Source organism: Gadus chalcogrammus, chromosome 2, assembly GCF_026213295.1.
Source record: "Gadus chalcogrammus isolate NIFS_2021 chromosome 2, NIFS_Gcha_1.0, whole genome shotgun sequence".
Classification (NCBI taxonomy): domain Eukaryota; kingdom Metazoa; phylum Chordata; class Actinopteri; order Gadiformes; family Gadidae; genus Gadus; species Gadus chalcogrammus.
The window spans coordinates 6,133,033-6,149,361 of NC_079413.1; the positions used below are offsets into that span (position 1 = coordinate 6,133,033).

The 16,329-nt window shown below is 41.0% G+C and overlaps 1 protein-coding gene across 1 annotated transcript; it reads left to right on the forward strand.

Annotated features, from left to right (window-relative positions):
- Positions 1-11,942, forward strand: LOC130371646 (adhesion G protein-coupled receptor E5-like). Its single transcript, XM_056577494.1, has 18 exons — positions 1-412; positions 1,697-1,774; positions 1,968-2,129; positions 2,314-2,463; positions 2,950-3,072; positions 3,161-3,204; positions 3,308-3,412; positions 3,642-3,795; positions 4,488-4,610; positions 4,844-5,034; positions 5,324-5,491; positions 5,819-6,013; positions 6,410-6,627; positions 6,749-6,815; positions 6,907-6,998; positions 7,090-7,258; positions 9,515-9,604; positions 9,877-11,942. Exons 1-18 carry the CDS (start codon positions 385-387, stop codon positions 9,916-9,918), a joined length of 2,199 nt encoding a protein of 732 aa, XP_056433469.1. The 5' UTR covers positions 1-384; the 3' UTR covers positions 9,919-11,942.
- The last annotated feature ends 4,387 nt before the right edge of the window (positions 11,943-16,329 follow it).

The following is a 16,329-nucleotide window of genomic DNA, read 5'->3' on the forward strand; positions in this document are numbered from 1 at the left end:
GCCGTGGAGGGGAAACTATACAGCTCAAGCAAGGAGGGAGAGAGAGAGAGACCGAGAGAGAGAGAGAGAGAGAGAGAGAGAGAGAGAGAGAGAGAGAGAGAGAGAGAGAGAGAGAGAGAGAGAGAGAGAGAGAGAGAGAGAGAGAGCGCGTTAGGAAGGAAACTCACAGCATGATCCACTTAAGAGTTTGTTGCGGGTTTTTACACTTATTTGCTTCTCTAACCTAAGCAGTTCCACTGCTTATTTCACCCGAGGTCTATTTTTTTTTATTAAAAGCCATCATTTTTTCTTTTTCATTTTCCATTTCAAAGAAGAAAACAATTCTCCATATATGAGAATAAGCATTTAAATTGGGATCATTTCAGCAGAGTAAAGGCTTGCGTCATGACAACGAGGGAGCTCCTGCTTCTGGGTGAGTCATACATCTGTTTCCACACACAGCATGTCACTTTTCTATGGAAAGACTGCCATGTGTTCATGTGTCAAATAAAAGAGATTGTAAACTGTGGCTTGGGGGCTGTGTGTTTGTGTCTGAATTCCGGAAAGCAGAAATACTGTGTTTTTAATATGTGGTTGAAACCCAGGTGTTTTAAAAAAAATAAGCTAACGCGGCAATGTCAATTGTGATACATGATAATGGTGGTACGTTGGTACATTACATTGGACCAACGGATCAAAAAGCCGTCGATGACTATAAATTCATCTGTACACAGGTTTTCATAAATACCATTTTATGGAAGTTAATGCATTCACTAAAGTAAAGAGATTCTGCTCTGTTTTTCTGATTTAGCAAGTTTATTTTCCCAAAATTCGGAGAACGGTTTTCATTCCAAAAAAGAATTATTAAAAACAAAACATAAAAACGTGTTAATTCAGAAAAATAAGAGCAGAATTGATTTAGGCAAGAGATCAACACATACTAAATAACATTGAAACAACCAAAGGAAAGCTAAAATAATTATTGATTGAAAACAAACTGGCAGTGCACATGTGCTCAGCAGCTGTATGGTGTTTTTTTTGAGGAACAGTCTGTCTGGGCGTGGGTTCACAAGGGGCTTCTGTTCTTCTCTCTTCCAAGATATATTATTAAACCATGAGCTCATCCAACGATAGGAACCACTATGACTGATATTAGGGACACACAGAAGACCTAAAGCACACACACACACACACACACACACACACACACACACACACACACACACACACACACACACACACACACACACACACACACACACACACACACACACACACACACACACACACACACACACCCTCTTTCAGACAAGGAAGCATTGAGTGTTGGTTGTCATGCACTCACAACAACATCACAACAGTGATACTAATACTGTCAGAAAGAGTGGGTTAGAAGTGTGAATCTTAGCCGACCTAACACCTGATTATGGGCTGTGGGGAAATCCTCCATGAAACACTTACAAATATAATTGTTTAAACATCAACATACTTACTTTTTCCAATGCCTTATTTGGGATTAAATATAAACACTTATAATAGACAATAGGCCTACAGTATAGATAATTCAAATGCAATGCACACAAATTAATTCATAAGAGACATCATATTACAAATGATGATATACTGTAAGCCTACTGAATGTAACACACTCTTACTGGTATACTGAAAATATGTGGATTGTTAAAAGATCACTGAAAGGTGTCTTCTTGTTTTACAGCTGTCCTCCTCTCCCTGGTCTCTTTCACGTCTGAATGCCCTACTGGATTTAGTTCAAACGCCGATGGTGGTTGCATTGGTATGAGTTGAAACCTGCCGTCATTATCATAGGAAGTAATTTATGAAACTTTATGAATTAGTCTTTGGCTGGTCATTAAAGAATATAAAAAATCGATAATAACCTGGTCATTTTTTGCATTGGCATAGATGAATATTTAACACATTCACTGACGCCTTTTCTCCCCCACCCCGTCGCTCGTTTGGCCCGAAAGATGATGACGAATGCGAGGAAGATTCACAATCTGGCCCTCAGTGCGGGGAAGACGCAAAGTGTCTCAACACAAATGGAAGCTCCCTCTGCATGTGTAATGATGGCTTCCAAACTACAAAAGGGGAGAAAAGCTTTGACCCTTTTATCGGGGACAAATGTTCAGGTAAAGCAAAAAACAATCTGAGCATCTTGATTTAGAAAAGCTAAGTGCTCCAAGCTTTTGTCTTTAATGTAAGCTATGTCTATTTTTAAATATTATCTTTTATTCGTATTATGTTATTATCATTATTATTATTTAGAAGGTTGCTAATCTGTCTGAAGGCTAATCTATTTTGTTGTACTTCAAGTTATCCCCGAGTGTGAAAGAGAAAAAGGCCTTTGTGAAAAGCATGGAGAGTATGCAGAGTGTCGCAACTCTGTGCCATTCTGCATCTGCAAGATGGGATTCATCGCTTCCAGTGGGCTGGAGATTTTGGCAGAGGGTGACAATTGTACCGGTACGAAGTTATATTAATTAAAAAGATTGCGCCACTCCTTGCTTCATCATGACCTGCACTAACTTGTCCAATCAGTTTCACATTTTTGGAGGACGCTTTAAATGGGCTTGAGACCAGACTGATCCGCAGAGAGAAAGAGATTGCATGATCTGGACATTCTCACAAGGCGACCAACAATCAGCCACATTTAGAAGAATGTTCACGTCAGTAGCGTCAATGGGGGTTTGAGGAAATTTCAAGAAAAATTTGAACCAACAGCAAACAATTTCTAAATGGCAAAATGGGCAAACATACCAGCAATAAATAACAACAAAGAACAAACAATTACAAATCTTTCTTTGGCTTGTCCCATCCGTACCATTCATGAATCTGTCTGAACCCAAACAACTTCTGCAGGACATGGAGGCATTTCAGTGGCCCAAGAAACACACTAAAGCTTTTTTTTGGTTCCCCCCTTTCCTCCAATTGATTCCATTCCCATTTTAGACGTATGTAAGATTGATAAGACAATCTGTGGAAATGGAAACTGCCAACAGGGAAGAGATGGACATGTGTGTGCATGCCATCCCGGATCCAGCAACTACGGCAACAAGAGGTCCCGCTGTGTTGGTTAGTCGCATTACAATTATACTATACCGTACATTCTTGGTACGGTTTTTGAATAAACCTTACCACTGATTCACTGTACTCCCCATAGAATTAAACTGTGAGGTGTTCACGAATGCGTTGAATCAACAAGAGGTATGAACCATATACCATATGCTCTTCTCCAACTTCTTCAGCAAATCCCTTCTGGCTGATGATGCCCGATAACTTCAGTGATCTATCTTTCCTTCCTATGCAGAGTGATCCAGATGTAACTAGTGTCCTAAGGATGTTGAAGGGCAGCTGTCTGAACCTAAGCGAGAGCGAAACTCCCACCAGCTTGGACGGAGAGGAATTTCTTGAGGTAGCCCAATCATTTTGCTTTTCTGCTCTAATAATCAGAGCTAAAATATTATCTTTGAAAAGCCTCAAAACCACCACAGCACCCGGTGGTCCCTGGCAGCTGTCCACCACTGCTATGTGGGCAGACGTCACACAACATGGCCGTGTGTTTAGACTGAAGAGAGTCTCTGGCTCTTCCCTCTTTCCTCCAACATGATTTCATATTGCTCCCCCCCCCTTACAATCTCCAGAGGCTGTTGTCTATGATAGACAGGCTCCTGTTGGGCGGAACCGTCTTGGATAACAAGCAGGTATCCTTCATCCTGAGTCTAGTGGAGAGCAGCCTGGGTCTGATCGCTCCCTTCATGAGCAAGAACAGAACGCAGGTCTCCAAAGCTCACACAGGTAATGTGCCACACTGCCCATCGCCCACAGCTCCCTATAAATGTGTTCCCGGCATGTTCTATGTTTATTATGAAATGCCAAAGCTAAGGTTTAGTCATAATAAAAAAGAGTTCTAAACGTGACCTTAACTTCATCTGATTCAATTAAATTCCATTCAACTTTATTTCGCCATGTATACAGATACTACCAGGAATTTGAGTTGGTCTTCTCCATGCAGGCAACACACAATAAAACAGAAAGACAAAAACCCAATACAAGGACAAACAGTACCATTATGAGCAATAAATTAATAGGAATGGAGATAGTGCAGTGTTTAATAAAATTAAAGTGCAAAACTCTAACAGTTATTTACGAGGGCTATAGCTTGGGGGAAGAAACTGTGGAGGTGGCGTGATGTTTTGTACATAATACCCCTGTACCGCTGTCCAGAGGGAAGAAGATTAAACAGACTATTGGCAGGATGAGAGGCATTAGGCATTGAAAGCATTATCATGGACTGTTTAATGTGCAGAGGGAAATAATGCCATTGACCATGCAGATGTTATGTCCAAACAACTTGTCTGCCCTCTGTAGCAAGCCCCATACACCGTATAAAACCAGAAAGCAGCAGAATTCTGTATTATTATTTTGTATTTCCATCTAAACGGTATGTTGTTCTCTGTTTCCCCAAAATGTAATTGATGATGGTCCAGAGCTGGAGATGGTTCTGTTTAAAGGTCCTGGTTTCCCCCAGGGCCCTGTGACATTGTCAACTAAACATGCCAAGCTGCAGATGCAATGGGAAACAGCTGCTGGAAAAAACTCCACTTACCCAGGTCATCCTCCAAACCACCCATTCCATGTTCCATGACCGCAACCGGAACACACGCAATGCAATCTACAGTGTCATTTTCAAATAAATTTGAAGGTGCATCACTTAATTGAGAATATATATGTGTGTGTGTGTGTGTGTGTGTGTGTGTGTGTGTGTGTGTGTGTGTGTGTGTGTGTGTGTGTGTGTGTGTGTGTGTGTGTGTGTGTGTGTGTGTGTGTGTGTGTGTGGTTGCAGGCTTTACAGCCCTGTCCTTGCTGAGCTACTCAACCTTGAAGAACCCCACCAATTGGTCCTTTAGTGGGATCAATGTAACAAAAGAAATCAGCCTTCAGATGAATTCTAAAGTGGTTACGGTTAAAGTTAGTAACCCAGACACTGCCGCCCTCCAAGTGCCGGTGACATTAACCTTCAACCACCTGCAAAGAGTAAGAAAGGGAATATAAATATTGTTCCAATGTGTATACGTGCAAGATTGTTGTACATACCTAGTTAAAAAGTGTCTCTTATGTGCTTAAAGGTTGGCTGCAAATTGTTGCATACAAAGTATATGACAATGAAATGAAACGTTCAACTGTATTGCTTTTTTATGCACCAATAGTTTGTTGCCAACAATTTTATGTCAAAATGTGCTCCTGGATCCCGTTAAGATTTTGTAAACCCATTTAGTACACTGGTCATCTCTAACATGTGAAACGTGGCGGTCTCATTTTGCAGACAGACAAGGACAACGACTCGATCTGTGTTTACTGGAACTTGGAGGCCGACGGCGGGTCCTGGTCGAATGTTGGCTGCGACACCCTCCACTCAGGTGCTACCTACACGCTGTGCTCCTGCAAGCACCTAAGCAGTTTCGCTGTCCTCATGGCCCTTCACAACATAGAGGTGAGAGTCTTTTGGTGGTATTGATAGGTAGGTGATGTCAGTCCATCTGTCTGACCATCTATCTCTATACTCGTGTCTAACCTGTCGTTGGTGTTTTAATACCATATTTTTATTTGCTTTGTCCGGCCGTCCGTATGTGTGTCAACTTTCTATCTATATTCCTTACTCTTTAATGGTCTATTTGTCACTCTCTCTTTGTATCTTCAGCTTTTTGTCAGGATGCCCATCTTGCTGTCGCTATGTCGACGTAACGGTTTATATCTGTCCATTTGTCTGTCATTCTGACCGTGTTCTGTTCAATCTCTTGGTCTCCCCCTTCCCAAACAGGACCCGTATGAGATGAAGGTGTTCACCTGGGTGGGTCTGACGCTATCACTGGTTTGCCTCTTCGTCTGCATCCTGACTTTCGCCCTGATCCGCTCCATCCAGAGCCCCAGGAACAGCATTCACCTCCACCTGTGCCTCAGTCTCTTTGTCGCTAACCTGGTCTTTCTTTGCGGCATCACTCGCACAGAGAACAAGGTAACAGTGGGTGGTCCACAGTCTAGAATGTATGATGCAAACGTTTCTAAATAGCAGTAGACATTGGTGGCAATGGCTGAAGGACTTGGAGCTAGGTGGCGTGTGGAGACTGTGACTAGTGGGGACCTGGGTAATGCATTATGGGTTGGGACTTGGTAACGAATGGGTACTGAATGACTGGTTGGGACTGGGTAACTAATGATTACTGAATGACTGGTGGGGACTGGGTTACTGATGGGTACTGAATGACTGGTGGGAACTGGGTAACTGAGTACTACATTACTGATGGGGACTGGATATCTTATGGGTACTGGGCGAATAATTAGATTCCACTGAGTTCTTGGCTCCCTGTACCGTGCGTGTCTCTGAGTCTCCTCTCCCTCTCGGTCATGTCAGACCGGCTGTGCTGTGGTGGCAGGGCTGCTGCATTACTTCTACCTGGCGGCGTTCTGCTGGATGTGTCTGGAAGGCATTCAGCTCTTCAGGATGGTGGTCCTGGTCTTCAACACCAGCTTCCAGACGGTCCGCATGATGGCTGTGGGCTACGGAGTACCGGCGGTGATAGTCGCCATCTCCGCACTGGTCAATTCCGGCGGATACGGCACAGAGAAAAAGTAGGCACATTTCACTAATGCGTGCCACGCGTGTGGTACGCATATGATAAACGGCAGACATTTTTATGGATTCCTGGGATCACAGCTTGCTGAATAAATCAATTTATTTGTGTTTTTTAAGTTGCTGGTTGAACTTGGAAGGTTCGTTCAGATGGAGTTTCTTCGGTCCTATCTGCTTCATCATCACAGTAAGGAAAACCCCCTGACAACGTTGATTATTTTTCTCTACCACTAGAATTTAACGAACATTATATAATTGCAAACCCTTTTGACTTCCAGGTGAACATTTTCTTCTTCTTCGTCACCGTGTGCAAGCTGGCACAGAAGTTCTCAAGTTTAAACCCTGACTTAGACAACTTACATAAGATCAAGTGAGTTTATGCGCTCGGAGCTCATGTCCTTTACAGCTCATTACTTCCATGGATCTGATAAAGATTACCGGCTTATAATTTCTTCCTGCAGAGCTTTCACTATCACCGCTGTGGCCCAGTTGTGTTTACTTGGCATCACGTGGATCTTTGGCTGTTTCCAGTTTGGGAATGGCCCGTCAGCCATGTCTTACGTGTTCACCGTCCTCAACAGTCTGCAAGGTGTTCTGCTCTTTGTAATGCACTGCCTGCTCTACAAACCGGTTTGTACATGATTTGTATTCAATTATTTGAGAATATATCAAAATTATCTCGTTCCAAAACAATGTGTATGAATCTGCGTCTATCTCAATTATTTAGTAAATATTCAAATGCAAGGCGGTGGTATAATTAGGTGAGTGGTGCATGCAGCACTCAACTATTGTTCTTCATACATTTTATTCTTTCTTTCTTTCTTTCTTTATCAGTCCCTACAGAAAAACGTGATTATGCGATTGCATAATTCAACGCATAATCAGCCAAAGTCTGCATATTCATGCGTGGGCCGCATTTTTTCAAATATGCCGCACTTTCACCGTATAAATTGCCGATTTCCGCGCAAAATATGCGGGGCTTGCATGATTTCATAATCCCCGCATTTTCGTCAAAAAAGTCACATATATCTTAGCAGAAAGTTGAAAAATTTTGCGTTTACTTCACACAAGAGCAGCCATTTCCCCTTGTTGCAATAGAACGTTATGAAATGACGTAATTGCGCAACGTAAAAGTCATCGAAAAGCTGCATTTTTCGCAAGTTCCGCATTTTTCCGCAAGTTCCCGTAAATTCATCGCATAAAATTGCATAAATATGCCACATATTTCATCACATTTTTTAAGAAAATGTGCCGCATAATCAAGCATTTTTGGCAGCAGCAATCACAAAAAAACGCTGCATTATAAAGCAGGGACTGCTTTATTATTCTCTACAAACTTTGGTACCTATCTCCTTTCTAAATTTTTCACCTAAAGACTCCATTAAAATTTTTAAATATTCAGAACAGCTTGGAATCGCACGCTTCTTCTCAGATTTTTTAAATATTTTCTACTTTTTAAGATATTATACTTTTAAAATATTATAATTACTTTAACATAGGAGTCAATGGGAGGACGGCAGAGCTGTTTAAGACGTAACTAAATACATTTTCAACCGTTTATCTTCGTTCAAACCATTTAACAAATCGACACACTTGTATCTTCAATAATATCCAAACAGTCGATATAATTTAAACTTTATTCAGAATCACAGTTTTAGTTTCATACCGGCTTCGTTTTCAGTTGGTCTCATTGATTTATGTTGACGCTGGAGGACGCAGTGTTGCCAGATTGGGCTGTTTTTCCTGCTCTATTGGTTTACTTTTAATCATGCACCGGCTGAGTTTCCTCTCCCTCTCGGTCATGTCAGACCAGCTGTGCTGTGGTGGCAGGGCTGCTGCATTACTTCTTCCTGGCAGCCTTCTGCTTTATTATTCTCTACAAACTTTTGGACCTATCTCCTTCCTAAATTTTTCACCGAAAGACTCCATTACAATTTTTAAATATTCAGAACAGCTTGAAATCCCATGCTTCTTTTCAGATTTTTTAAATATTTTATACTTTTTAAGATATTATACTTTTTAAGATATTATACTTTTAAAATATTATAATTTCTTTAACATAGGAGTCAATGGCAGAGCCGTCCTCTGGTACTTCAAACTGTTTAAGACGTAACTAAATCAATTTTCAACCGTTTATCTTCGTTCATACCATTTAACAAATCGACACACTTGTATCTTCAATAATATCCAAACGGTCGATATAATTTAAACTTTATTCAGAATCACAGTTTTAGTTTCATACCGGCTTCGTTTTCAGTTGGTCTTATTGATTTATGCTGACGCTGGAGGACGTTCAGGCAGTGTTGCCAGATGGGGCTGTTTTTCCCGCTCTATTGGTTTACTTTTAATCACACACCGGCTCGCTATTCTCTTACACACACACACACACACACACACACACACACACACACACACACACACACACACACACACACACACACACACACACACACACACACACACACACACACACACACACACACACACACACACACACACACACCAGCGCAGAGCAATGAACTTCAGTTCAATTCATTTTACATTTCTGCATTTTTAGCAATGCTTTGCGCTTTTCATTCAGCTGTCACTTTATTTGTTTCCAAACATTTACTTTTTCTTAAATGGTGTGCATGTTTACAATGTTTACTCCATTTAGGCTTTTGAACTTTTGATCAAATCCCTTCGCCTTGTAACGTTTCTTTATGTCTTAATGTGCCTTTATTAAAAAATATTTTCAACCTCACTTTGCACTACAGCCCTCGACGCATTTTCTGCAGGAAATGCATTTTCTAGTTTCCTTATGTAATTGCTTGGAAAAACCAAGAGAAATGGGATTCCCTTCACAGTAGCAGTTTGAATTATTAATGCCTCTTACGCCCCCTTCAGGTAAGAGAGGAGTATGGAAAGATATTCTCCAGATTCTTCGCATCACAGAAGTACTCAGAGTTCACTTCCTCTCAGTCAAGCAAAGCACAGGTGAGAAATGAGAAGGCATCTTCAGTAATAAGATTCAATGTCTAGTAGCTCCGCAACAGACATCCCCGCTGCTGACATGGACACTTTAATCACTTCATTAGTGGAGATGTGATGATTCACTGTGCCCTCCCCCCCTTCGACAAGAGCGAATACCGGCAAGACAGTTATTAAAGGCGTGCATTGCCAGGTTGAGCATCTTGGTGACTTGGAGTCTAAACAATCAGCATAGAAACAATATCAATAAAATCTCTCTCTCTTTCTCTTCCCTTCAGAATTCCAAGAGTTCCCAGAACACTCGGGAGTCTGGCATTTGAAGTGCTGTCGGAAGGCTGAATCTTGTAGAGTGGAGTTTTGTATGTCTTTGGACCCTCTCCAACGTCTTCGGGGAGTACTTCCTGTTCTTATTCTCGAAATATTTGTTGGAAAAATATTGCAAAAAGTTGCCTTCCTAGTAGGTTGCACTGCAGTATCGAAAAGCCCAGCTGTTCAATTTAGCATATCCAGATATACTTTACTTTCCCCCCTCCCCTCTCACTCTCCCACTTCCAGATCAGGTTCCAAATGTGTCTCTTTTTGTGAGTGTTTGTCCATAGGCACACACAAATGTAATGGAGGAATAATGGCTATTGAGTCAATGAATGAAACATCAATTTGATGGATGTTCCAAATGGTGTACTTTCATTACTCCATGAATGTAAATAGGAATTCTCAGGGATTCTTAGTTTGACCTTTAACCTCTGTAATGACAATCTTACAAAGAGAATGAATGTTTAGTTTTTTGTGTAGCAATCTATGGTTAATTTTGTTTGTTGTATATATAATTCTTACACTGTATATAAAACGCTCTCACTTCCTTAATTGAAAGTGGAAAATAGGATAGAGATATGTTTAAAATGTACATTTGTGTTTATAATGTTATTTTGTGTAAGGCGTTTAGGCTTTAATAATGTATGTAGGTAGTGCCAAAATGGAGTGATAGGATTGATGCTCTATCTTCACTGTGAAGAGATTCTTTAATAAGGAACCAAAAGACGACGAGTTCTTGGTATACACTGAGGAGTACCTTAATAATTGAATCATTAAGATATACATTTTAGCCCTCTTGATGTCAGATGATGCTTAAATGCTGTTTGTGGTAGCCTTGAAGCTCTGTCGCCGAACACGCTTAAACACGACTTGTTTGCTGCACATGTTGTCCTTCAATATGCGAAGGACGTTGACTTGTGCAATAAAACACAAATCACAGCTCTGCTTTCCTCACTTGAAGTGGTGTTTTTCCTAATAAATAACACAAACGGGTTGCTAGATCGGTGCTATGGACCACTGCAAATCTCAATGGCTTGACCTGAACTGAATTGCAGGTGAAATATGAAGTTAATAGAACATAATTACCTTTAGAGGTGAGGCCTTAGGATTTATGAGGACATTAGTAGTTTTAGAAACAGGAAAGAAATGGCCTTAAGAGGTGAACCAGATTAATTATACACCTGCGGATTTATTATTTTATGCGTATTTGATATTTGTTTCTCACAATTAAAAGAAAATATAACATGTGTAAAATAATAACAGTGTGTAACCTGGTGTGGTACCCTTCACTTTAAAGTACCCTGGTGTCTATACATAATATGATTACAATAACCAACTATTGAATAGCTATTAATTTAAATGCTCATGTAAAAAACATAGACACAATATACTAAATTAGAATGTGAGATGAAGATAATGTGATACTATTGATACTACTGGAAAGACAGCAGTCAAAGCAGAGGTAAGTTCCATCTTATAAAAACTACACCCAGAAAGTAAGAAGTTTCAAAAGATTAAGGTAGGAATAAAGACAATAGAGGTGACGATAGATTTGGTCAGAGAGTAAATAAAAAGGTCATTACTCCAAACACCTGTATTGATTACCTCACCATGACCTGATATCCACTCCTCTCTCCCTGATCGATGTCCATTATCCCGTCCCTCTGCAGGAGCCCACCAGGTTCACCTGGCTTGGCGAGAAGTCAAAGCAAGTGAAATCAATGTAGCGTATTCTTTCTACCAGTAACACTCAACAATGAAAACCATACATATCGAATGCACTGCATTTGATATGATGGCCCCCTTATTAGTTTATGAGTGCTGCATGCAGAACTATTGTTCTTCTTAACGTTTATTATTTTCTTTCTTTCTACTTTATTATTCTATACAAACTTTTGGAACTATATCCATCTAAATTTATCACCTAGATATTCTACTTTTAAAATACTATTGTTTACAATGGAAATCAATGGGAGGAAAGCGGAGCCGTCCGCGCATTTTCTGAAACGTACTACTTCAGGCTTCGTAACTTGGTAAATATTTTCACATTACCCTTTGTTCAAAGGTTTAACAAATCAAAACACTTGTATCTTCAATAATCTGGAAACAGAATTTCGATTACCTTCAACTTTTTTCAAAATCACAGTTTAAGTTCCATGTTGGCTTGTTTTCAGTTGGTCTCATTGACTTACGCTGAGTTTAGAGCGCGAGGACGTACAGGGAGTGTTGCCAGATTGGGCGATTTCCCGCCCAATTCAACAACCTTTAATAACGTTAGGCTGGGGAAAATTGAGCATAAGGCGAGTACATATAATTTCGGCTATTTCATATTCTTCAGTTCAATTTCTTTGACATTTCTGCATGATGCACAATTTTACAATGCTTTGTGCTTTTCATTCAGCGTCAATTCATTTTTTTACAACCATTTAATTTTTTTTAAATGGTGTGCATCTTTACATTGTTTTGGCGTACTCCATTTAGACTTTTGAACTCTGTTAAAATCCCTTCACTTGATTTAAGCCATTTAACGTTTCTTTATGTCTTAATCTATGTGGCTTTATTAAAAAATATTTTCAACCACACTTTGTACTACAGCACTCATGACTCACCGCATTTTCTGCAGGAAATGCATTTTCTAGTTTTCATTCCTTCTTCCTGAGAGAGAGAGCCACAGTAGAGCTTGTTAACACAGACTAGGGCAGGCTCCATCAGTCCCCCATCAGTCATCCATCTGAGGCCTTTCAACACAAGATTACTTGATGGACAACATAAGATTACTCAAGTCCTGAATTCATTAGGCAGAGATATTGTCATTTTATTCACACTCCCATAGAGTGCACAAGCAGCTGTTTCCCTGTTCTCGCAAGTGGGTCTCATAGTATATATGTATATATACTGTATATATTGTGCATGTATTTACGTGTGTGCATGCATGTGGTGAGATAGAGAGATTAAGTGAGAGACAGAGAGAGTATATAAAAGGTTTGAGGTCATAACACACACACATAGACAGAGGCTAAAAACATTGTTAAATTGTCCATACTTATCCTACCATATTTTAAATCACAAAGTTCCCAGGAACCTGGTGCTTCTTGCCCGTCCACGGCACCCCGGTCCACGGCCGACACCTGTCTGGCCCTGGAACTTCTCGGGACTGGGACCCTCCCTGCACAGACATCCTCAGCGGTCTGTTGCTGCTGCAGGCCTGGCTGAACTACAAGAGCGTCAAGGAGAAAAAGGGTGAACCACGGTCTAAACTCCCATCTCGTGTACCTCAACCTGGGCCACCTCTTGCTGCTCCATAGATGTGGAGCTGATGGTGCAACTGGCGGCCCTTACTGTGGTTTCCTTGTTTTGCTGGAGCCCCTTTCTTAGATGAGTGTTGCGTCATCATACTTCCTTATTTAAAGATTAAGCTATTGCTCAACGGTACTCATCAGTTTTTCCATTCTGAAAATTGTCTGTTTTATATTATTATAAAATAGAATAAATAAGTGGTTGCCCTATAATCTGATAAAATAGCAGTTAAGACATCACTTAGGGTGTAATGACAAAATTATAGTTTGTTGATCGTATTATTTATCGTCAGCTAACAATAAGAAAATGTATATCGTCCCTCCCGCAATAACAGATCCACATCCTTGCATCAGCCGTCCTCAATGGTCCCAATGGAGAGACGACTCAAAGGAAGAGTTTGCTGGCTCTGCGCATGGCATCTTGGAGCCAGATCCTCGACTGGATTTACATCGTACTAAGAAAAGCAGTGTTGCGCCGACTTTTCTGTGCCTTTGTAACAAACTGTTGAATTACATGTTCATGGATTCAATCGAGAATGACCAACGCAAAATTGTGGACAATTGTTGACTTAGTCGTGATTGATTTGAGGGGTGTTGTTTTTTGTTCATTAGTTAATTTACTTTCTGTCAATGACTATTGTGGCCCGACATGCGCCACATGCAAAAACTACGCTCACAATAAAGCATGAAATCAAAGTTGAAGTAGAGTTCAGTAGGTGAATAGTTTGTATTGCACCTGCAACATTCAGAGTTAAACTTAGATAACGGGCGGGGTCTTTATATGTGGATTGGTATAACCCATCCAATTGATTTTGAGAACAGCCTGACGGGCGTTCATAGCGTCCAATGGCTGAGCGCGCTGAGGGAGCGTGGGGGCCTTAACCTGACCTCACGAATAAATAGCATGTTCCCGACCTGAGACCAATGGAGGCTCCATGTTACCTCTTTTGCCGACTGAAACACTGCTCCCGCATATGAGACACACACACACTTGTCCTTCAGGCTAGTAAAGAAGAACCCACATTCCCACACATGGAAATTGTATGTTTTCTGCTTTTTCTTGACTTGGCCACTTTGGTTTTCCATCTTTGTTGTCTGTCTAAAGTTCTAGCTAATACCACCGAACTCCTCACTTTAGCTTAGTGAGCATACAACGTCACTCAAACACACTTTGGCTACATTTGCTTTTTATTCGTAGTTGATAGGCCTGTTATTTTTTTAATTGGAGGGGGTGGGACACCAATGTGACATATGTGAACGTAAGTGAGATGAGATGCATTTAAAAAAAATAATAATAATAATAATTTATTTTTAACAACTCAGTTAGTCAACCTGAGCCACTGAAAACCTGCCCTGATCGACGTGTTGGAGACCCCTGGTGTAGCCTAATTAGTTTGTGAACGACGCAGAGAAACGCAACGCAAATTCAATGTGAACATGTATGAGGCTTTAATATAATCCTGGACGATTTTGAAATTCCGCAAAACATTTTTTAAAAGTGTCTCAAAAAGAGGGCATGTCCGGGCAAAAGAGGACGTCTGGGTTGGATTCATGAGGCAAGCCCCAGGAATCTTCCACTTCCGGCTTCCATGAAAGAGGACCAAACTAATTCACACAAAAGCGTTCATGCAAATCAGCATTAATGGTTAATTTAAGGAAGTTCTCTCCAGTCACGCTGAAAGTAGTTCGCTAGTAGTAGCGCTTTAATTTGCAGTGTCAGAGAATTCTGAGAAATCTGAATGCTGACAAAATTCTCAGAATTCTGACAATTATTGCACGCTAGTGAACTACTTTAAAAAAAAAACTCGACATCGAGACCAGGCGACAAATGACTGGTGAGAACCTTCTTAAATGAACCTTTAATGCTGGATTTAATTATGATTTAATTCTGACTTTATTATCAGAATGCTGAATTTTATCTCACAATTCAGACTTTATTAGCCTATTCGATTTCTGAATTAAAGTTCTTGTGATGAATAATCTACATTTGTACAGTCGATGTGCAGCACTTTAATTCCCGTCAACTTTTTTTTTCTAACACCAGCACTTCCACAACTATGCCCAACTATGCCCATGCCCATGACTGCTATATACAAAACCATTTATAGCGCATCTATTTTTCGGCTGATAGTCGCCCTAAATGCAGCTTTAATGTGGGCTCTGATTCTGAATGAATGCCGCTGCTGCTTTATTTATTCACAACTGTATGAATAAATAAAGGGAACTGAAATCTAAAGAAGACACATGGTTTTGATGTACCGGTGAATTCCAGCTGAAAGTGGAACATTGCTGCCATCATGGAAAATGTATGTAGCCTAGGCCTATTGTAAGTAGCTTTCAATTCCTCATTCTTTTGTTGAACATATCCCCCACTACATTCCCCCACCCCCACACAGATTTTGTTCTGTAGAAACCTATATGGTGGAAACCGACCATCTGCAGTGGGTGGACCATCTGCAGTGGGTGGACCATCCGGATCATCTGCAGTGGCAGGCTGCAGCTCAGGGTTTGGCCGGTCTGACACCATGGACGGTGCAAACGCTCCGTCAGGGAAAATGTCTCGGTAATATGGGAAAATCCCATTGGACCTTAATCCAGAAGTGATGTTGCGTGGTGTCACTGCTGACATGAAGGCCTCATTCACAAGTCCTGCAATCTGGTAGATGGAGACTGTTTTGCCAGGGTTAGATCTCATCCACCCATCAAGAGCTCGGCTGTATTGGGTCTTGAACGGGCCATACAGGGGCACGTCGAGAGGCTGCATGCGATTGGATTTGTGGGGAGGGAGAGTGAGCAGAACAATACCGTTGCTCTTGGCTATTTCTACTGCTTTAAGTGAGATGTGAGCCTTAAGATTATCCAGGATAAGCAGCATGGGACGGTCAGGGGTGCAGTTAGTGTGCTGTATCAGGGGATCAAGGAACTCAGGCCAGGCGTTTTCATTCATCCATCCCGTTCTGGTGGAGGTACCTTTGGCTCCTGGAGGTGCTCCTATCATGAAGCAGTCCTTAAACTTAACTCTGGGGAAGACAAACAAAGTGAGACCCTGTCTCACTTTACCCCACAGCATTTGTCTCACTTTCCCCCACCACCACCATTTTAGAAAAAACGACCTCTCTTAGT

Excerpts from the sequence above, each read along its gene's own strand:
- LOC130371646 (XM_056577494.1), top strand. The coding sequence starts at position 385 with ATGACAACGAGGGAGCTCCTGCTTCTGG. Across the intron at positions 2,130-2,313 it reads TATCGGGGACAAATGTTCAG|TTATCCCCGAGTGTGAAAGA; the intron begins GTAAAGCAAAAA and ends TTGTACTTCAAG. Across the intron at positions 7,259-9,514 it reads ACTGCCTGCTCTACAAACCG|GTAAGAGAGGAGTATGGAAA; the intron begins GTTTGTACATGA and ends CGCCCCCTTCAG.